Below are 19,903 nucleotides of genomic sequence, written 5' to 3' on the forward strand. Positions count from 1 at the left end.
TATGATTTTATAAAATTGACAATATATGTATATATTATGTATGATTCGTATCCGAACTATCCAGATTCGAAATTTTCGAATAGTTATTCGGATTTGAATCATAAAAATTCGAATTCAAATAGTTCGCACATCTCTGGTCATTTAACATAAACATTCCTATTCAAAGATCGTAAAAATGACTCGTATCGGCGCACAAGTATCTCTTAAAAAAAAAAAAAAAAAAAAAAATCTTTCAAATAAAAGACGCTCCTTTCTGCAATCCTCTAAACGTCTAAACGCAAACTGCATACTCAGGCTCGCGAGAGATAGAGGTAGATGCAACTTGCGCAATTATATACGTTCCTCACGGCGCGGCGCGGCGCGTCGCGAAAAACAACGAGTCTTCGATCGAAGCGCAATGTGGCATAATCCGCATGCGGTACATCGAGAAAGAGCTAAAGATCGTCGTGATAGCAAGATGCAGCAGGCTCTCCTCCGCGGTCTATCGCGGGATGTCTCAAGCGTGCTAACGATCGCGATCGCGGGGTGCCGCGGACTCGAGAGAGTAAGATTGGTAGCCGAGCGAAACCGGAAACTGTTGCGGTGCGACGGCGATGGGAGGATGCAACTCGCTCCCGCGAGTGTATTCACGTGTTATTCCCGGCAAAACGGACGAGTCCAGGCGTGTACACGGAAAAAATATAGTTGTCTGTGCATTAGCTTCCGCTGTTTCCACCGACAGCTCTTGTATTTCTCTCTCTCTCTTCCTCTCGTTCTCTCTGGAGCGAACATTTTTCTCCGGGTATACCCTGCCGACTCGTTCGTTGCTGCACCAGCGGCGATCGCGTTTCTCTCCTTCCGGCATCCTTTTCAGCATGGGAAAACGGGAGAAATCGGGAGGCGCGCGATAAACTTGACTAATTACTTATCCGACTCCGCGCGAAAGGCGTCGAGACCGTACCCCTTGATGTCTCTCTTGGCGCGCCCGCGCCGGCTGGCTTTTGGCATTTTAACGCGTCATATGTATCCTCGCACATTGCATGTACCATGTTACCTGAGTTATTTGCAATTTCAAACTTACGCTCGATGTTTGAAACGATACGCAGGTACAATCCGCGATATCTCGTTCCGCCCTATTTCCCCTCCAGCTGCGCGTTCGCTCGTGGAGGTGAGATGCTTTTCGATCGCGTATCTCGTGCGGACGTTGCGCGTGATGTGCAATATGATCCTGGGAAATATATCCCTTCGACTTGTGGAGGTAGCGACGAGACGTGAATGACCCGTGCCGAACCGGGAATCCAGCGGAAAATTTCGCAAGCGCGGTACCCCGATACCCCTCTCGCTAAACCGCAAGATCCTCGGTGGTGTGCAATCATTAGCAGCGATAAGATAACGGAACATTCTCAGGCGGCAGCCGCGCGTCGTACGATAAGGCAACATTCAGGAGCACAATACACATAGACGAGCACAAGAGAGGCACGAATTATCAGATAAAGAGAGAGCGAGAGGATGCGAAGAGGAGGAACGGAGAGAAAGACAGACGCGGGGGTGAAAAGGAGTGCAGCCAAGAATGCCAACAATGTTATATGTATATACATATGGTATATAAAGATTGTGCACAGGATAGGACAAAACATTCAATTAATAATTGTAAACCTTGAGTGGTCGCGCACGGAAGCTTGATTACCGAATAGAGTGCTGTTATATACATAATTATATAAATCCATTATAATTGCCGACTTCGTCGACTACACTTGGCTTTCAGAAATAATTCTACCACGTGCGACCAGTCAAGGTGTGTGATCAATCAAGTGCGTGTACACGTGGCCGTCCTATCGACGGGCACAGCGATAGCATGAGAGAAAGATATATATATAACCATAAATATGGATTAAAAAATACAATCGGCATAAAAGCGCTCATGAATCAACGCAAACGGCCCGCGTAAAAATGAAACGCTCCGGCCAGTTCCCGCATAATCAAATATAAAATATAATATACATATAAGAGCTCTATTTGTATGCTCGCTCGCACCGCGCTAGGCGCGCTTATTTTACGTGCCAAGGTGTCCTTACCCTGAAGATACGATCTCCTGACAAGGTGTCGGGGCTAAATGTCTCCCAAGTCCCGTTCTCTAGTAACGTATCGATCGAAAGGTCGAACTCCCGCGAGCGGTTCCTCGATTTCTGTCGAGAACCAGAGAGGACAGCTTTTAGCCTCAGGACTGTTTCTATCGGGTGGTTCGATTCTTTTTTCTCTCCCCCCCCCCTTCCCGACGACTATACGTATCTGCGCGCTGATCGTTTATCCTCGTTATCCTTCTTCCTGCCGACGGGCACGGACGACGTCGCCCCGACCTCACGTCGTCGTCCCGAGAAAAACTTGAAGCCCATTCAAGTTCCCGACGTAATAAAGCCGCGCGCGAAACTTCGCGGTGCTCTGCACACCCCTTTTAAGTAGAAAGGCCTGACATTTTTGCATAATTACTTTCGCACGTGTTCTCATTTTATCATCGGCGTGATATTGCACCCGGTGTCACATAGGTATGTACATACAGCGATCGCGAAATTATTTAATTTGTGTTTCATGCGCGCGGATGCGAGATTTTTTAATTTTTAGCTTTTTCTGTCAACGAGATTGGTGGGTATTGTTTCGTAATGCAAAGCTAATGCTCTCGTTTTGGAAAATTCGGTCTTCGTTTTGTGTATTTTTCAGGCATCGTGCTGCAAGTAAAAAACGTTTTTCCTCCGTATTTTCCTGTTTTCTCGTAACACGACGCGGATTAAACACATTCCGGATGTGTATAGTATAGCTGTAAACAAATAACATTAATATTTGTGTCGTGTGTGTGCCTGTGTGCGTGTATGTATGTATGTGCACGTGCACGAGGATCGACCGACATAACTGTAATGAAAAGTAGCACATTTTATACGCGCTACTACACCGGTTAAGATGCGATAAGCTTTGCGTTTTTTTTTTAATTATCTCTCTACGCCAATTAGATCTGAAATATAAATTAAAAGGACTTTCTTTTCTCGCTGTTACGTGACGACAAAATCTCGCGGTCGTGCTTAATTGTAAACGCGCTGTATTTAAGTATTGATCTCCCTTGGATCGAAGTCGTAAATTCTCTCGTCTTCAATTAGGTCTGCACCGTTTCAGCGACGCCTCGTAATTTAATTTGCGCCGGCCGACCTCCAGCCGATGCTCGTGTTTGCAGCGGACGTGCGACGTTCACATGGAGGTTCGCCTTCGTATTCACAAAGGTTACGGGAGAAAGAGAGAGCGATAGAGAAAGATGAGAGAGATCGAAAGAGATGGAAGAGAGAAATAGGATGACGGTTGTGCCGGGGATCCTCGTGCTAGGGTTCATAAGCTAAATCTACCCTTTCTACGCGACGATACCTCTCTCCACCCCTCGGTGATGGATTACTTTGATCATTGAGAAGATACATTGAAAACAGAAGGCTTTGATGGGAAAACGACAACGACAAGCGAGGGAGGAGGGAAAATAGGAAAAGTCGCAAGCAGTCTGCTCCATGGTATAATGTATAATATATCAGGCTAGATCTCTTTTTTGTTTTTATGGCCCGACAGCGTGACGCTCTTGTGAATTGTGCGTTGTGGAATACTCGCGAATTCCGGGCCAAGTTACGGGCCGCGCGTCGACGACCAACAACGTGAGACATGAATAGAATTTTACACGCTCATGTAGCGAGACGATTCGTCGTCCGCAATGCGAATTAAAACAATTTAACGCGCGGTATGTACAGCGAGATGCTACAAAGGTAGGCGCTTTTTACACACACGGGGACGACAACGGAGAAAGCAGGATCGTACGGGGAGAGATTTGGGTCGCTCGCCGTTCGCGACCGCCTTTGTTCTCTGTGTCCCTTGTCCATTCGCCGGCGGTGGAAATGTATTTACAAGAAACACGGATGAATGGAAAGCCCATCGGGAAGAGCGCGGTGTGATGCGATGTGCACGGTGAAACTCAAAGAAATTTCTACCTGGAAGAGCGGCTTGTCGGTCGCCGGCGACGCTGGAATCTGGACCGTGTAGAACTTCTGCTCGAATTCCGGACCGTGGTCATTAATGTCCGCTACCTCGATGACGACTCTCGTAGTCGACGACAAAGGTGGCCTGCCGTTATCTCTCACTGTCACCTGAAAGCACGAGATCACCCCCACAATTACAGTAATAGAATAATTTAATATATCACCAAACATATTATATTACACGTTACGTTTAGAACCGCGACACAATCGTTCAAAGATACATGTGAAATAATACAAATATATTAGATGTAAATTTTATTGTAGAGTATACTTTACAGAATTACATTAACATATAACTGTGTATTAAAACTAAAAGATATTAATAAATACTGAAATAAAAAAATGTAAAGCAGTAAGAAAGATTGACTGATGATTGATGAATTATGTAAAACCGTTGTACCGTTGAATTTAAAATTTTATTTTTATGATAATCACATTTCGATAATATAAAGAAAAATATACGGTTATAATAATCCTATAAATATGAAAATGTTATTAATTACAAAATATTATAAATATCGCTATGTGAGAGAAAAAAAAGGGAGAGAGAGAGTTATGTTAGCGGATTTAGCAATATTTGAATATTGAAAAGCCACCAACGGTAATTTCAGCGAATAAACGAGTTAATACGAATTCTGATTAATTTATGGTTAAATTAACACAGATACTGAGTTATCAACAAATCAAATCACAGCATCAACATATCGTTGATTCGATTTATTACTATCTCTCGTAATGAAAGCATGCAATCGGTTTTACTACGCAAATTTCAATTTCTCTCTCTTTCTCATCGAGGCATTTATTAATATACAAATTGTGCTCTCATTTTCTCTTTCCGCGTGATGTTGCGCGATAAATATCTGGTGTATTCAAATTCCGCAACTACAACGTAGTTATGCGTACGCGCATAAATTAATATTCTCGTTCGATTGTTCGGGAAAACGCGCGAAACACGTGCGCAAATACACTTTCCCTCGGTTTCCTTCGCGCCATCGGTTATTAGCCAGAAAAATGGGAAAAGGGCGAAAGAAAAGTGCATTAGGAAGAAGTCCAAGAGGTATTCCTCCACGTAGTCGTAATGCGATAGCTTCCTAGATTTTCTCTCCGCCGGTACGACTTTTCGTACGGCCGTACCCCTTTTTCTCGCGCTTACTGCAGTCGTTGTCTTATCGCTCACGTTTCTCCTCCGTCCTACGAAAATCCTGGACTTTCATGCGCGAATATCGCACGTACGATCTGGGCAGTCGGCTGTGCTGACCGGAAGAGAGGAACTTCGGGTCGTAAAACCAAGTGTCCCCCTCCTCCGCATCCGAGACGACGTCGCAAATCCGAGATTCCGGCCTTCGTACTCGCATCGCGCCGCGAGAATCGCGTGAACGGAGATTGAAATCCGCATAATTTTTACGATTTCAAATTTAGATGCTGGGTCATTTTTACATGTGACCGGAACATGACCTTTTTAAAAAAGAGTTGCTTCTTTAATCTCAACAGATATAAGCGCCGAGATAAACATGTTTCTACAGTGAACGTCAGAACATGTGCCACCGACATCAGATGGACTTATAATTAAACTTGGTAAATAAGTTGTGCAGAGATACCTAGGCGTTTGCTCATCGTTCGCGTCAATTTCAGTCACAAGATTTAATTTGCGTCTCCACGAAAGTCGCACGTCTGATAATAGCCGGCCACATTCTCGATTACTTTTTTTACCTCCTATATAAATCTCCTATAAATCTTGGCTGTCCCAGTTTCGTAAGAAAAACGCTCCCTATTCCATTCCGCGCTCAATTCTATAGATAGATCCGTTTCCTAGAGAGCGGCCCTTTGCGCGGACCAGTAACGAAGCATGTGACTCATCGCGACGAGCGCTCTATTACGAGACTGGTCGGGCGATCTGTCCATCCGTCCGGCGGAAGAGCCGCCGGGTAGACTGATGAGAGAGCAGACCGGTTACGAAATTCTCCGTCTCGGGTCCCCGCCGTTCGTCCCGACGTTCCCATCGTCGTTCTTCGGCGCAATAATCGGTCCTCTCACGAAGCAATTTCCGCCCGAGAGAGAGAAAGAGAGGGAGAGAGAGAGAGAGAGAGAGAGAACGGAGGAAAGGCTGCGGAGAGACCGCGACGTAAATCCAATGTCCCCCGGGACATCTCGCGAGAGAGACTATGCGCGTCAGATCCTCCGAGGTAACACCTGCACTAAATTAGGAGTACGAAACTCCGTTTTATACACCGGACGTCGGGGCTGGTTACCGGGACACTCTCATCTGCGAAACGACGACGCGAAACACTTCCGGATTTCCCTCCGTATACGTATTCGCGTCGGCCACGCGCTTATCCGCAATGGCACTGTCACATTTCTATACAGAACGATCCGAATTCATTAAATTAAATAAAGCACACCTGCATGGGGGGCCTTTTAGTCTGCATTTTCTGTTTGGTTCATTCAATTTGTTCATTCATTTGTTTAAAATAAAATATATAATGCACATAACATGTATTATTAACTTTATTTTCCCTGCAATAGCTCCCAATGTGAATAAACGAACGCAGACTAATACTCTCCTCTGCCTCGGAACGAGAAAATCGGTTATGAAATCCGGGAACAGCTTTATGAAATATGATGCAAGAACAGCTTGTTTTCCGAGTCATCATAGTGTAATTTTTCCATTATTTTGACTTTAATTACGCGAAAATCACATGTGCGTCCCATTTAATGAATTTGGAGAGCACATCAGCACCGGGAGTCTGCCATGTCGCGTTCGTTCCTTCGAGGCTATATAAATTTCATCACAGTCATCTTCTCGTATCTTCAAGGCGGAGGAATATATTAAGTGTCCCATTTCTGGAGCACCCTGTACAAGATGAACATGGGCTCTTACACCGTGGTAGATTTAAACGCTTGGCCGATCGCGCTAAATCCGTCCGAGCGTCGTCGTATCTCGCCCGAAGGTGTCTCGCAAGTTTCCCCCCTCTCTTCGCACTCTCCTCAAGCACTCGCAATTTTATCATTTCAGTCGGAGCGCTCGCGCGCTTTGGGCTACCGGGACGGTTTAATATCGGTATGCAATCTATGTAAACCATGCACGAAAGGGTTGGCGAGATTCCGAGAACGCGAGTCAACTCAGCAAACATGCGAATTCTAAGTAAAGATCATTATCCCGCTGCGTACTAAATACGTCTTCTTTCTTCTTTACATTCGACCTACGCGTTGACGACAACTTCCATCGGGTTTCTCATCTCAACATATCGTCATTGATAGTCATTGCACAATATTCGAATATTTTTCGAGAGATTGCATGGTATGGTCGAAACTATCAAACTTTCTACTAACAAAAAATTCATTTCTACTTTGAAATTAATTATTATAAAATTTTATGCGGCATACTGCATAATTCGGATACCGGGTCTATGTAAGTTCTTTGATACATCTAGAACTTTTTTTCTTACCGAAAACATCAAGGAAAAATATTACTTATCTCAATTTTATTCTTAATTTTCAACATTAAATATCTATGTAACGCTGCTCCTTAACTCACAAATCTATCTAAAGTAAAATACATTTGATATTAAACGAAGATGAAGGTTTTTGCTATTCTGCAAAAAACCTGCCATTTTCAATTAGTTAAGAAGACGATCCTTTTCAGCCTTTGACCAATCCTTTAACCAATATTGATCAAAGGATTCGTAAGTAAAATGTAGTTCTGAAGTAATACTATAAGAGGTGCAAAAGTTTAATTAATCTAAAAGAAAAAGTATTGCCCCTTCCTTCCCTTAACAGAATTTCACCATTAACGCGAGTATGTCGGAAGACGAAAGATGTGCAGTTTTCCATCGTGACAGTTTTCGCGCGTCAGTGATCGAGCCGCATTATTTCCCCGACTCAAACAGGTCTCGGTTGAGTATAGCGAGTGACAAAACCGTTGGATTTTTCGAATAACTTGGCGACGTTTCCCCGACGAGAAGTTCATCCCGCTACGAAGCTCCAGCTCTAGAGAGGATCTCGCGTTTTCCTTCGTGATCGGGGGTAATAGCCATGCTTTGCCCGAGCAGTTCTTCAGAGCATCTTCCCGTTTCGTCGCCTCCTCCCTCGCTCCTCTTTCGCTCGGCTCTCCGTAATTACCTCGACGGCCTCTGGTGATTTCTCCGGGCTTAACCCCCGCGTTTGCGGCTAAATTCAAGGAACTCGCCACTAGTTACGGGGCATCCGAGGCACCGCCGTGACAGTCGCTATAATAAACTCGGAACTGAAAACGTGAAATGCCGCGCGCGGTTTCGCAAAGTAGCTCTTCTCCGTATAGGAGTTGCTCTTCTCGTTATTACCTCGCATAGTGATTGTCGACTGGATCGATCGACTACCGCGTGTTTCGGTTTACGTGAGAAATCATTCGGCGAAAGTTTCGCGAATTTTATAGCGACGATATTTCCTTGACGTCTTCCGGTCAAGGCGATTCTTTTACATCGAAAAGGCGTCCCAACCTCGATAAGTTCCATCGTCATTGGAACATTACCGTCGAGCGACGGATTGGAGATTCGCGGAAGAATCAGCACCGGCGACGGCGAAAAAGCTGATTCGTAGACGACGTAAAATAATTACGTACCTTGCGCCTCTCGAAACGTCCTCCGTCTCGAAAGCCGCGCGTTGACTTTTACGGCTCTTTTCGGGGCAGGAATAAGCACGTACTAATCGCTCGGCGTATATCCTAACGGCATTGAGGATAGCATTATTCTCAGCCTCCACATTGTCGTCCGTCAGAAAATCGAAATGTTCACCCGCGAAATCGGACACGCGGCAATAATAAAATGAACGAACGGGATTTAATAATCTTATTCTGCTTGCATAAAAGCAAAATTCCGGCTTAAACCGATTCATTGTAATAACGGGACGGTGAAAAGCACAATGGGAAATACGGGCTTATTTCGAGAATATCGAAATATTCTCGGATCCACCTAAAGCTCGACATTAATAATGATCGGGGTCCGTATCCGCGGGAAATTTCTCCTTATGGTCTCTCGCGTTACCTGGTCGGAATAAACCCGCGTCGACCCGCCGCTAATTTCGCGCCGTAATAAATTTGCGTTTCCGGAACCGCAGGCTTCCTCTGTGAAGGTTAATTTTCCGGAAAATATGGCACTCGCGGTTTTTTCTACAATGGGGAAAAAACTGAATTTCTCGCGATGCTAGTGCCGTGATCGCGAACACGCGCGCCAGTGTTACGTACTATACTTGTCAAGCCGAAGTATCGTGACCGTCTTTCTGTCTATTCTCCTCTCTCAATCTTTTCCTCTCTTCCGCTCTTTCTCTTTGGAGGAGTAAACCGACAGATCGTTAAGAGAATATCACTCGCTCGCCGGAGCAGAAAAGCATGCATAATTTGAATTCCGTTCTGAAGGAGATTCGACTTCGTGCCGGCTCCTCGCGTGGTCGAGGCCGTTTCCGGCGACCGTTCGCTTCGGGGATTTACGCCCGCACGCACGGAGTATGATTTCGGAAATGACTACACGATAGATAGATTATCATAAAAGATTAATGGGGCGAGCGACCCCGACAGTTTGATCAAAGACTCGGCAGCTGCAGTGTTCTGTTACATTCATTATTCATCAGATGGTTACGAGTCTGCGTCGTTTACTCCGGACATGAAGCGGAGTTGTAACGCACTGACAGATGTACACTTGCCAAATTCTTGAATTTCGATGGAAAGAGCTCGATTCCTCGATATATGTATTGTAGTGCATGAGTATCTGGCACCGAGCGCCCATCATTCGTTTCTACACTTTCAAAGATGTTCGATAAAATCTTGTCTCCAAACAATGACGAAGTAAACATTTTTTTGAAACATTTTTAAGAAACTGATTAAATATATTAGCTGCAGCATACTCTTCAACGAAAAGTAAAATCTGTTGATAAATTTTTTTCAAGCTAACTCCAGTTCTTTTAGAATCAGTCGAGCTTTATTTTTTGTATTTATACCCGCTCCTTCTCCTAAACATATTAATAAGAATTAAAAATATTGAAGCTCCTTAATTTTTCTTCTCACACGGAGAGAATTTTTCGTTACATTTTATCGTTAAATTCACTACAAACTTGGGATAACTTGGCAACCAAGGAATTTTTGAAATATACAAAAGATATTTTACAAACAACGTGATAAAAATTACCAAGCAGATTGGTAATTTTTGAATAATTATTGTAATTTTAGCATATATTTTAGTAAAATTAATCAAACATTTTATATTTTATTGTAATAGATATTAAACAATAAAATAATAACAATAGAAATATTAATATTTTTATTATGATAATACATATAACGATAAATATTAAAAACGTTAAATATTAACGATAAATATTAAAATTTTAAACTTAACCGCATTTTTATGCATTTATTGATTTATTAACAATTCATTGCTTTCCAAAATCGGGAATTTGGTTTTGTTGCATACTAGTCGCAGCTGCAACATTTTCAAAAGTAAAGTGTACATATTCAATCGCATAGTCATTTCTATCATATTTGAAATTCAAAGCGAAATTCCGCATTAATAAACGTATTTTATCTACGCTACGTATATACGATGAGCTAATCTGCGAAAAATAAGTATTTAACCAGTCGTTTAAAGTAGCGAGCGGATAGAACTATCATTTAGCCAGCAGCTAGGCATTGGAAAACGCTTATGGCAACTCCGCGAGATGACTAAGCGGCTAGATAAACGCTAAAGGACGGCTATCTGAGGTCGGAATAAAATCAACTTCATCCTACAGATATTCCGAAACGTCTGCGATGCCTTATTTCATATAGATACGCCTCGTTTCTTTTAAGGCAATTATTATCAATTGATCCTGAAAAAGATTGGCAATATAAAATGGTACGGTAACATATCACAATTATACACCTCGCAAATTAGTAAATTAATAAATATAAAAATAATTAGATATACAATTTTTCGAGCAAACAAATGGAATTTTATAGATTAACAAAATCGAAATTGAACGCATGAAGCAAAGATTCTCAAACTTGTCGTAAATTTGCGATTTTCATTTCTCACCGGTACGAACGGGCCGATGCGGGAGACGAGACTCCAAAGATGTTATCAGAGAAAGCACCGCGCGTAATTGCGGTCGTTAATAATTGGAATCCCTGTCTGGAAGGCCAAGAGAGATGCGGTTTCTGCACACACCGTATCAAACGTTGAGTAAACGCGCCACGCGCGCCCGCGCGCGTGCGACGGTATTTTCCTTTTTCTTAACTCCCCGTTCAAACGTACAACCATAAAGTTTACCTTCAATTAAAGCGCGCTTCTTAAGGTGCAATTAATAATTCTAATTGGTATTACACGGCGGAGTATGCGCGCTTTATCTAGACGAATATCGGCTTTCCTCCGGAAACGTTTGATCGCGATAAACTCTCCTTAGAACCTTCCGTGATCGAAACTATCGATTAGTTTTCAACAATCAATCGCGTATCAATCAACTACGTGCTACGATCTGAATCGCAATAGATTCACGAGAAATAAATAGATTCAATAGAATAGATTCACGAGAACGCAACGAAGGGTGCACGCTCGAACTTGTTTTTTTTTTGCTCGCGAGAATTTTCCTCGACCGCGCTCCGTAGGTATCTCGTCATTTGGCCGAAACGCACGAAATATATTTGCGGAGTTTCCGCCACGGAGATTCCTGGACACTCATCGTGATTATTTTCTGCCTACTAGCGCCGCGCGTAAAAGACCGAGAACTCTTTTGCGATCCGCCGCGAGAGGCAAACAGAGAGAGAAACTGGGCGAATGGAGAGTGGCATTAATTATATACCCTATGCTTTGCACAGCTTTATGCATTGGATGTGCGAGCAGAGCAATCTTTTTTTTTTCCTTTGCACTTCGTATTTCAATAGAGAAAAGAGAATTAAATAACTCGATATTTCGAGCTTTACGTCTTTTGCGAAACAAAAAAATTAACTCTTTCGATATCGATGTTAGCTTCTTTAAATACATTGGAGACACTATGTGCTCCTCGTGCAAGCTCCATTTCATTTAATTTAGCGAGGAATTTTGAGTCTTATAGAATAAATTCGCAAAAATGGAAAAATGCATTATTTGAAGAATGCAATTGCTGCACATATAGCGATGCATTTACTCTTTTCATCCGACGCGCTGAGTAAAGTACTTGTAAGTTTATCCGATGTATACGATGACAATTCAACGGATATTTTTGCATTTCTCCAGATGTTTTCCCGAGATGCGAAACTTCTTATCTCCGAACGACGTACGAGGCGGTATACACCATTGTTTCCCGGCTCCTTTGACAACGGCTACGTCGCGCAGCACTCTCTTATTGTCACGGTAACGTCACGTGCACCGGCTTGGAAGTTTCCGTTGCAAGATGGATCAGACATTGAAAGTTGGGCGTCGCGACGATAATCCTTACGACGGCGTACGAAAGATGACGGAAAGAATCTCAATTAAGCGACTTCAGCGTTTCTGAGTGTCTGACCGACGAAAGCAGGGCAAAGGGTTTCGCGGCGAGGTAGTAAGGTAGACGACGAAGAATGTAAATGGGAGGAAAACAAGACGTAGAGTGGAATAGAGGGTTGCTCCAGAAGAATCCCAATCTTACGTCGTTTATCGATCCTCACTGCCGTCTATTTTCAATATATAAATATTTACCACGTATCTTTTTTAAACAAATGTTTTGAATTAAATAAAGCCAGAAAAATAGAGTAAAGAAGAATAGATAGTATTAAGTATTACGGTTACATGGATGAGTTAAATTATTTTTGTAAATCAAGTCCATTTCTTCGGCATAAGCTGAAGAAAATAAAGATTGAATTAAAATTAAATAATACAAACAAACTTAAGTAAGAATAGCAGCAGAGTCGTGATGATTCATCTTACTCGACGTGCGACGATACATTTGTTCGAATAAGCATATCTAATGTGTCGAGTGCAAACTAGAGATAATCAGAATCGCGCGCGTCCCTCTATGCGGGATGAATCACACGTTTCGGCATTAATCATCCTCGAAAGACGCTGAGCGAGCGCGACATTCGTCTTCGCCTTACGACGTGCCGTTGTCGGGAATAGGCGTGCATTACGCACCGCGTTCGAGCGAAAGCTGCGAACCTGCGGAAGAAACCTCGTGAAGGATAGCGCCGTTCGAGCCAAGCCGTTCGAGCCGCCCTTATTAATATACGTGGTGCATGTTGAAAACGACCGATCGTGCACGGCATCGAACCTGAAATATGTTCGTGTGTCTCTTAAAGAAGGCAGTATATTTTTTCGACGTCGCGGTCGAGGAAGAGCGTGAAAAATCGCGCCTATTGAGAAGACTGCGGCGAAAAGCTTTTGGTAACGAAAGGGCGGCTGGCGCGGGCATGGTATTTCGCGAGTCGCCGGAATTCACGCACACGGACACGCGACGCTATCGATCGCGGAATACTTTCGAGCAGATGCGGCCAGGCGAACTTACAATTAATCGATCTGTTCATTACTTTAAACGTGCGAGAGCAACGAGCCGCGATCGTGAAAAACGAAATTACGGTCATTTAATAGTTTCTTAAAAACAATTTACTGTTTGACACTTATGCCCGAGTAAAAATGCTTCGTTTTGAAGTTACTTAAGCGCAGTAAGACATTTGCATGACCAAATAGGGGTTCCGGGCAATTAATCTACCGCGTTTTTAAAATACTTCCAACTATCTCGATTTCTCATCAGGATTACCCGTCGACTACTCTTTCTTCTGCGGAAGACAGGGTGGGAAATGAATTCAAAAATTTGCTGCAGCGTCTGCAAGAGTGACACGTTGAGGGAAAATTGATTCTTACGTGCTTGCCGGATTATCTGTTATCGGCGACTTCGATTTGCATTCAAGTACGCCCGGTCGATCATAAATTTCGATGAAATATTCTCAAGCGGATACTTCAAGCGGCAGCTAGAGAGCTCTGTTCTACGGTAGTAAGCAAGTTCTGGCTTACTTTGAATAGGAGGAGTATCTGAAGCGCACCTGAAAACAGAAGGGTGTTGAAAGCCTGACCAAAAAGAGGTAACAATCTCACGTCAATAAAGTCCTTCAACAAGTAATCGTCACATACTTGGGAATTTCAACAGTTGTACCTCTCTGCCTTTCGCGACACAACTTTAACTTCAATTCGCTCGAGTCTGTCCGATCGAATATGGCAAACGCCATCGGACAGTGGCGTGATCCACTGTCGTTACACGCGCTGTCGAAAGCGAGACGAGTACTGTCAATATTTTAGATTCATCGCTTTACGTATTACGTATTACGGTATGTAAAAAAGCGCGCCTGGTGGCGCGAGATACGAGTGGGTTGGTTTCTTCATGGCAGAGGCCAGCCACGGGGACTCGTACATCCGGGACTCGTAAATTATACGTGGAATTATGAAAAAGAGAGACACGCGTGGCTGCCCCGGTCACCAGGTCGCGCAACCTCGGTTGACCTTTCATGCCAAAATACCAGCCAGCCGGCTCGCCCTTTGACATCGGCCTGTACACACTGTAAAGCGGTATATCGATGACAGGTAAACGAGTTTGGCGAGCGAGCGGATGCGCCGTAAAAAGAAAGTCTAACGATCCACGCGGAATCTACCAGGATATGCGCCCCGTTTAGATGAGCATGCTGCCAATATCGCTGTTTCAGCCGATATCAATTTCGCCAATGTTCGGCATAGTTACGGTTACGGCATGATAGGACTCGCCGACTGTGCTATCTGAAAATAAAATGGATTTTTAACTAATATAGAAGGACAAAGCTCGAATGTATATCGAGCTCTTTTTATAGAAGCTAAATGCATAGAATACCAATGGAGAAATATGAAATCTCTCGCTTTATGGTTGCTCTCGCGTGACGGCATAAAATATGAAAATATATTTGAAGATTTTTTACGGTTTGTCGATGATAAAAACTTCATTGTCTTTCCCTCAAAAAGTATAATGAGCCGAAATAACGAGCGATTTAATCCGCGTGATTGATAACGAAGGGGTAATCGGCGAGACTTACGCCGAAAGAAAGCTTTTGTGCGTTCATTAATTATTCGTGGCGGAGGGCTTTGCAAAATTGTCGAAGTTTCCCTCCGCAAGAAGGTGACAGCGAGGGAGGCACAGGGAGGGCGATCGTTTTCACGAACTCTTGTTTCTAGAGCCGAGACTCATTTAACTCGGTTACGAACACAAACACGCTGTTAACAACCCGCATCGAAGGATCAAAGCCTCTTAAAGTGATTTCCTGGTCGCGGCACGGCTCCGTTGGAGAATTCCCGTAATGATATATCTAACGAAATCAAGACCCACACGATGCGAACTTAAATACTTAGAGGGTCTTCCACTCTGCTCGTTGGGTGTATGTTCCGGAAAATATTATTTGTCCCAAGACACAAAGTTTAAATATTATTTGTCTCGAGATAAATAGGTGCTGAGCTTCGCCAAACAGTCCTATTAGAGACAAAATATTGATGCACGGTTTTAAAGTTGCAAAGCGACGATATGATTTGATATCCTATTCTGTTACAGAGTGCACTTAATTAGATTGGTGTGTGGGATGCGCTGGAAATTTAAACTGTGCGCGACATGCGAATGAATGAGAGTACGGCCATTAAAACCAATAACGTGCAATTTAATTTGGGACGAGTATATGCTTGTGTTAATTACGAAATACTTTGCCACCGTAATGTTCGGCGCGTGTGTGTTTTTTTTCCTCCGGCCATTACCCGATATGATTATACAGTATCAGAACCATTTAAATTGTCATGAATAATTCAGAAAATCTAGCTTTAAATGCAAATTTAAAAAATACGTATAAAAATAAAATCTACAAACTGCTTCGCATTTGTTCGAAAACTTGCGGCATTACGTAATCATTATTTCGCGAACGCTACGATAGAGTCTGCCGCATTGTAATTCCTATGAAATTCTACTGATGGCATAAGCACTTAGTTGTTGTGTCTCTTAATACTTCGGGAAGAAGTCGAAGTTCAAGTTAATGGGAAACGTCGAGAAATGTTTTTTTTTTCTGGAAACGAAATAATGCTGAGAACTATATCTGCAATTTTATTTGCAAAACTTTTCTGAACGTGCAACAACGCCAGAGTGGTGCCAGATAAGAAAGACGCTGACGTAGGTTTGTGGAGAATTGCAATAGAATTAGAATAATAGACACATACAGCAACTTTTGCGATCAAGGTGAAACTGCGTTCGAATTTTTGGAATTTACGACAGTGTTATACGCGATCCTTCGTTCACAGTCACTCATCGATAAAAAAGACTTTTCGGATCTTTGTATCTTTACACTTAATCAGTAAAATTCTCTTCAAAATGTCTTAGAAATTCCAGCAGTTTGGGGAAAAGGTAGAAGGTCTATTAGCTATATCGAAATGCTCAAGATGGGGTGCTTGGCGGAGATAGCAAAAGGAAAACGCAGAGGATAAAAGTTAGGCTATACTCTATCAATCGAATTCTATATAGGAGCCTTTTGGTGAAATTGGTATCGCCTCTTTTCCTACTTTTATCGCCCCTGCGAAATTTCAGTGTCTACCGCTCGTACACGACGTGAGACTATCGCGAGAGCTCTTTCTTTAATCCCGATGCAGGTAGAAATTCCCCGGGGAGGCTCCGTCGACCTTCCCCAGAGAAATGTCTCGCCTCCCCGGTGTCTCACCCTACGGCTCTTCTTCTTCTTAGAACCATTGTACCCTTTTCAGCGTTGTTCTATCCGAAGCCTCCCTTCCTTTCGGCCGTCTCTCTTGCCGCTTTCAACCCCTCTTTCTTTCCATCGTTGTCCCAAGTCGTCCATTCGTTTCTCGGCCTTTCGCCTCCCCCTCCCCCCCGTTCATACTACCCCTTTTCTCGCCGTGCTACCCTCAAGTTGGCCTTCTCGCTTTTATCGTCGGAGGCAGCAGATTTTCCTCATTTTCCTCATTTTACTTTTCAATCTCACGGAGGATGCGATTTTCTTCCTCATTTCCACTCCGACAATATCGAGGGAGTGCCTACGACGAGCAGTCGGAGTAAAGCGAGAAAGCAAAAACGACGGTTCCAGAAACTTTATCGACGAGTATCGTCGAGAAACGGACAAATGAACAGGGAACGAATAGATGAGCGAAACGAGAAAGAAGATGCGGCATTAATCCATCTATCAGCTGTTAGTGTTAGCGCGCCATTAGGGAACACGACTTGCTCTAACGATTCTGAGAAACTGATTAGATCGTCGTTTAAGCATCGCCGACTGCGAAGACGCGATGCGCTCAGAATCTGTTTTGTTTCCTCGAAGTTTATTCGCGCTTCGAACTCATTTGCAATTACGTTGCTATGGAAGATGTTAACCCACGGTTGTGTCACACTTCTTTTTTCGAACACGTTTGTCACACGCGGTCAATTTGACCCCAACCAATTTTCGAGCAGCTGCTGTTCAAAAACTAACAGTTTAAGAGTTTAAGTGGATCGTAAAAAATTCTAGAATTAAGTTTAAACATTGTAGAATGTATTTTTATCATAAAAAATTACTTTTTGAGTGCAATCATGTTAAAAAAATCTTAAAAAATGTAATTTTCGAAAAAAAATCCATTTTGCGGAAAAAATCATAACTTTCATTTTTCAATGTTTTTTTGCTCAAAATTTTGCATAGTACTCAAGATATATTACTCAAAAAATGAGATTACTTTGACCCCAGGTGACAATAGAAGTTTAAAAAAGAAAATTCGATTTGACTTACCTCCAACACGTGCTCCGCTTGATTCTCGCGATCGAGCTTCCTGCCACTGGTGCTGATGAGACCTGTAACACCGAAAATACCGCAGAGATTAGCGGGCTGTCCGACGATTAATAAATAACGAAATCGAGCGGCGTTCCGTGCCGCGGCAGAACAGTAAAACGGTGGCACTTTGCGCGACGACCCTCCCTCGATAAAATCCCGCGAGTGAAGAACGAGGGAGCGGGTACAACCCTCGAATTGCGGTAGATGAACGGTATGGGCCCTCCATTTACCGAGACAAAGATCGGTCCGATGGAACGAGCCCGGGCAAAATTATAGCGTTCAGATTTTGCCGTGCGACGAGTACTCCCTGTCTCTTTCAACCGCCGCGATATCGAGCTTTATTTTACGTTCCATGGAATCCCTTTCATCATGGGACTTCGCTCGGAAACTCGATTGAGCAAAAATTCGCGGACGCGAAGCCGCCGACGAGGGGAGAGAAATTCTTCCGGTGTATCACTCTGCGGAAATCCAAGGAAAAACGATAAGTTCATCTCTTAATTTTAGCAAAATGCTGTTTGTAAAATAATTAACGAGAGAGACATACAAATATAGAGAAATGTTTTTAAGGTTTTTATATAATAAGCGTGATACACAGAAGTTTGTCTAGTGAAGATAAATCTCGCGCAAAAGCCTCCACGAGACGCAAAAGCGCGACGCTTCAACAAAGCGACACCACCAAACAAAAAAAAAAGAAGCCCTTTAGCGCGCGTTGTATAAAGCCAGAGCGATCTCTTTTTTTTTCTTTATTAGTCTTACGGCTTCCGGTGACGGTAGCATCGGTGACGCCCTAGATTTTATATTACATCACAAGCTGCTAATTGAGTTACGCGGAAGCCGTTGTTGTTCCGCTCGGAGCCTCCGGTCCGCCGCCGCCGACAAGACTCCTCGTAACTTTGCGGCCCCGTTATGATTAGCGCGTGGCGTGAATCCGAACTCGTGCAACTGATACGATACGGGGCGCCGTCATTAAAACAAAAACTAGTTCCACGCTTTCGTCGGTCGTCGCGTGTTAACGGAGCACCGTTGTGAAAACCACGATGGAACGAGAGCGCAGGAACGATCCAGTAACGAAGTACTTATAAGATCTTCGAATCTAATTTCCGTTGTTATTCAATCGAATTCGCGCCGTTTCAAGTCCCGATTAATTGTGCCCCTTTCTCCGTAAATTTTGCCGACAATTTCAGACGTGGCGCGGCCTTCGGTCACGTTTCTTTTATTATCAAATAGGAAGTACGAGAAAAAGGGGGGAGGAGGGGGCGAACGGAAGGCACAGCGATGGACAGGAAAAAAAGGGGAAATTGCGGGAAGTGCCGTTCGATCGAGCTGCGAGCGCAAACGTACAGAGCTCCGGCGCTGTAGAATGCATTTAAATAATTGCTTTTCGTTTTCGTTCCTCATCCTCTGGGCCATGTCGACCCTCGGCTTGATAGGAATGCACGCCCACGTGTTCGCGCGCGCGCGTCGAGAGCGGATCGCGGGGCGCGTACGAGACCGCGAGCGGGAAATTCGTTATCGGAAATGAACGACGGGAGTCGGGCAAAATTATTTACGACATTATCGTCAACACGACTTGGTCGCGTTGTTCGCTGATCGCGGCGGCGCAACATCGCAAAATAAGAATCCTCCCCGGGATAACGACGAATTTATTTTCTCTCGCGCGTAGATTCCCAACGGACATCGCGAGAACGTTTTTCTCGAAGTACCGGGCGAAACGCTCGACGGAGTAATATTTTATGATGATGGTGAAAAATGCTTCCGGGTTAACGGCGCCCGCGCGCGCCGGAGTAACTGGAAAGGCCGCTTAAAGGCCGCTCATCTCTCGCCGGGAGAAAGTTTTATCGGGATTATTCCCTTATGTCGAGCTAAGATTATCTGTCTTTCACGAGCGGCGCGGACGAGCGAGCGTTTTATGAAATTTGCCTGCCGAGGTCTCGCGCTCGCTTGTATTAAAGAAATCGCAAGTTTCACGACGGGAAAATAAAAAAACCTAAAAGGGTTGATGAACTGGGGAGCTTCCCTGAGAGTCAAGTCTTTTCGATGACGTTTTCAATCACGCGGCGGCGCCCCATTAGTCAAAAACAACACACGCATGAAATTTTTATATAAAAAA

The 19,903-nt window shown here is 43.7% G+C and overlaps 1 protein-coding gene across 8 annotated transcripts in view; it reads right to left on the minus strand.

Moving 5' to 3' along the window:
- The window catches only part of LOC112459665 (fat-like cadherin-related tumor suppressor homolog), a 328,575-nt gene that overhangs the window by 20,719 nt on the left and 287,953 nt on the right, over window positions 1–19,903 (minus strand). For 6 of the 8 annotated variants that reach the window (XM_025023888.1, XM_025023891.1, XM_025023893.1 and 3 more), the window contains exons 6-8: window positions 17,752–17,813; window positions 3,990–4,145; window positions 2,055–2,165 (exon numbers count right to left, since the gene is read on the minus strand). In XM_025023888.1, coding sequence (XP_024879656.1) covers window positions 2,055–2,165; window positions 3,990–4,145; window positions 17,752–17,813 — 329 coding nt within the window. The remainder of the gene's footprint in view (window positions 1–2,054; window positions 2,166–3,989; window positions 4,146–17,751; window positions 17,814–19,903) is intronic. The other 2 variants (XM_025023890.1, XM_025023889.1) reach the window with 1 other exon arrangement.

This window comes from Temnothorax curvispinosus, unplaced genomic scaffold (genome assembly GCF_003070985.1).
Source record: "Temnothorax curvispinosus isolate PA1 unplaced genomic scaffold, ASM307098v1 QBEX01010053.1, whole genome shotgun sequence".
Classification (NCBI taxonomy): domain Eukaryota; kingdom Metazoa; phylum Arthropoda; class Insecta; order Hymenoptera; family Formicidae; genus Temnothorax; species Temnothorax curvispinosus.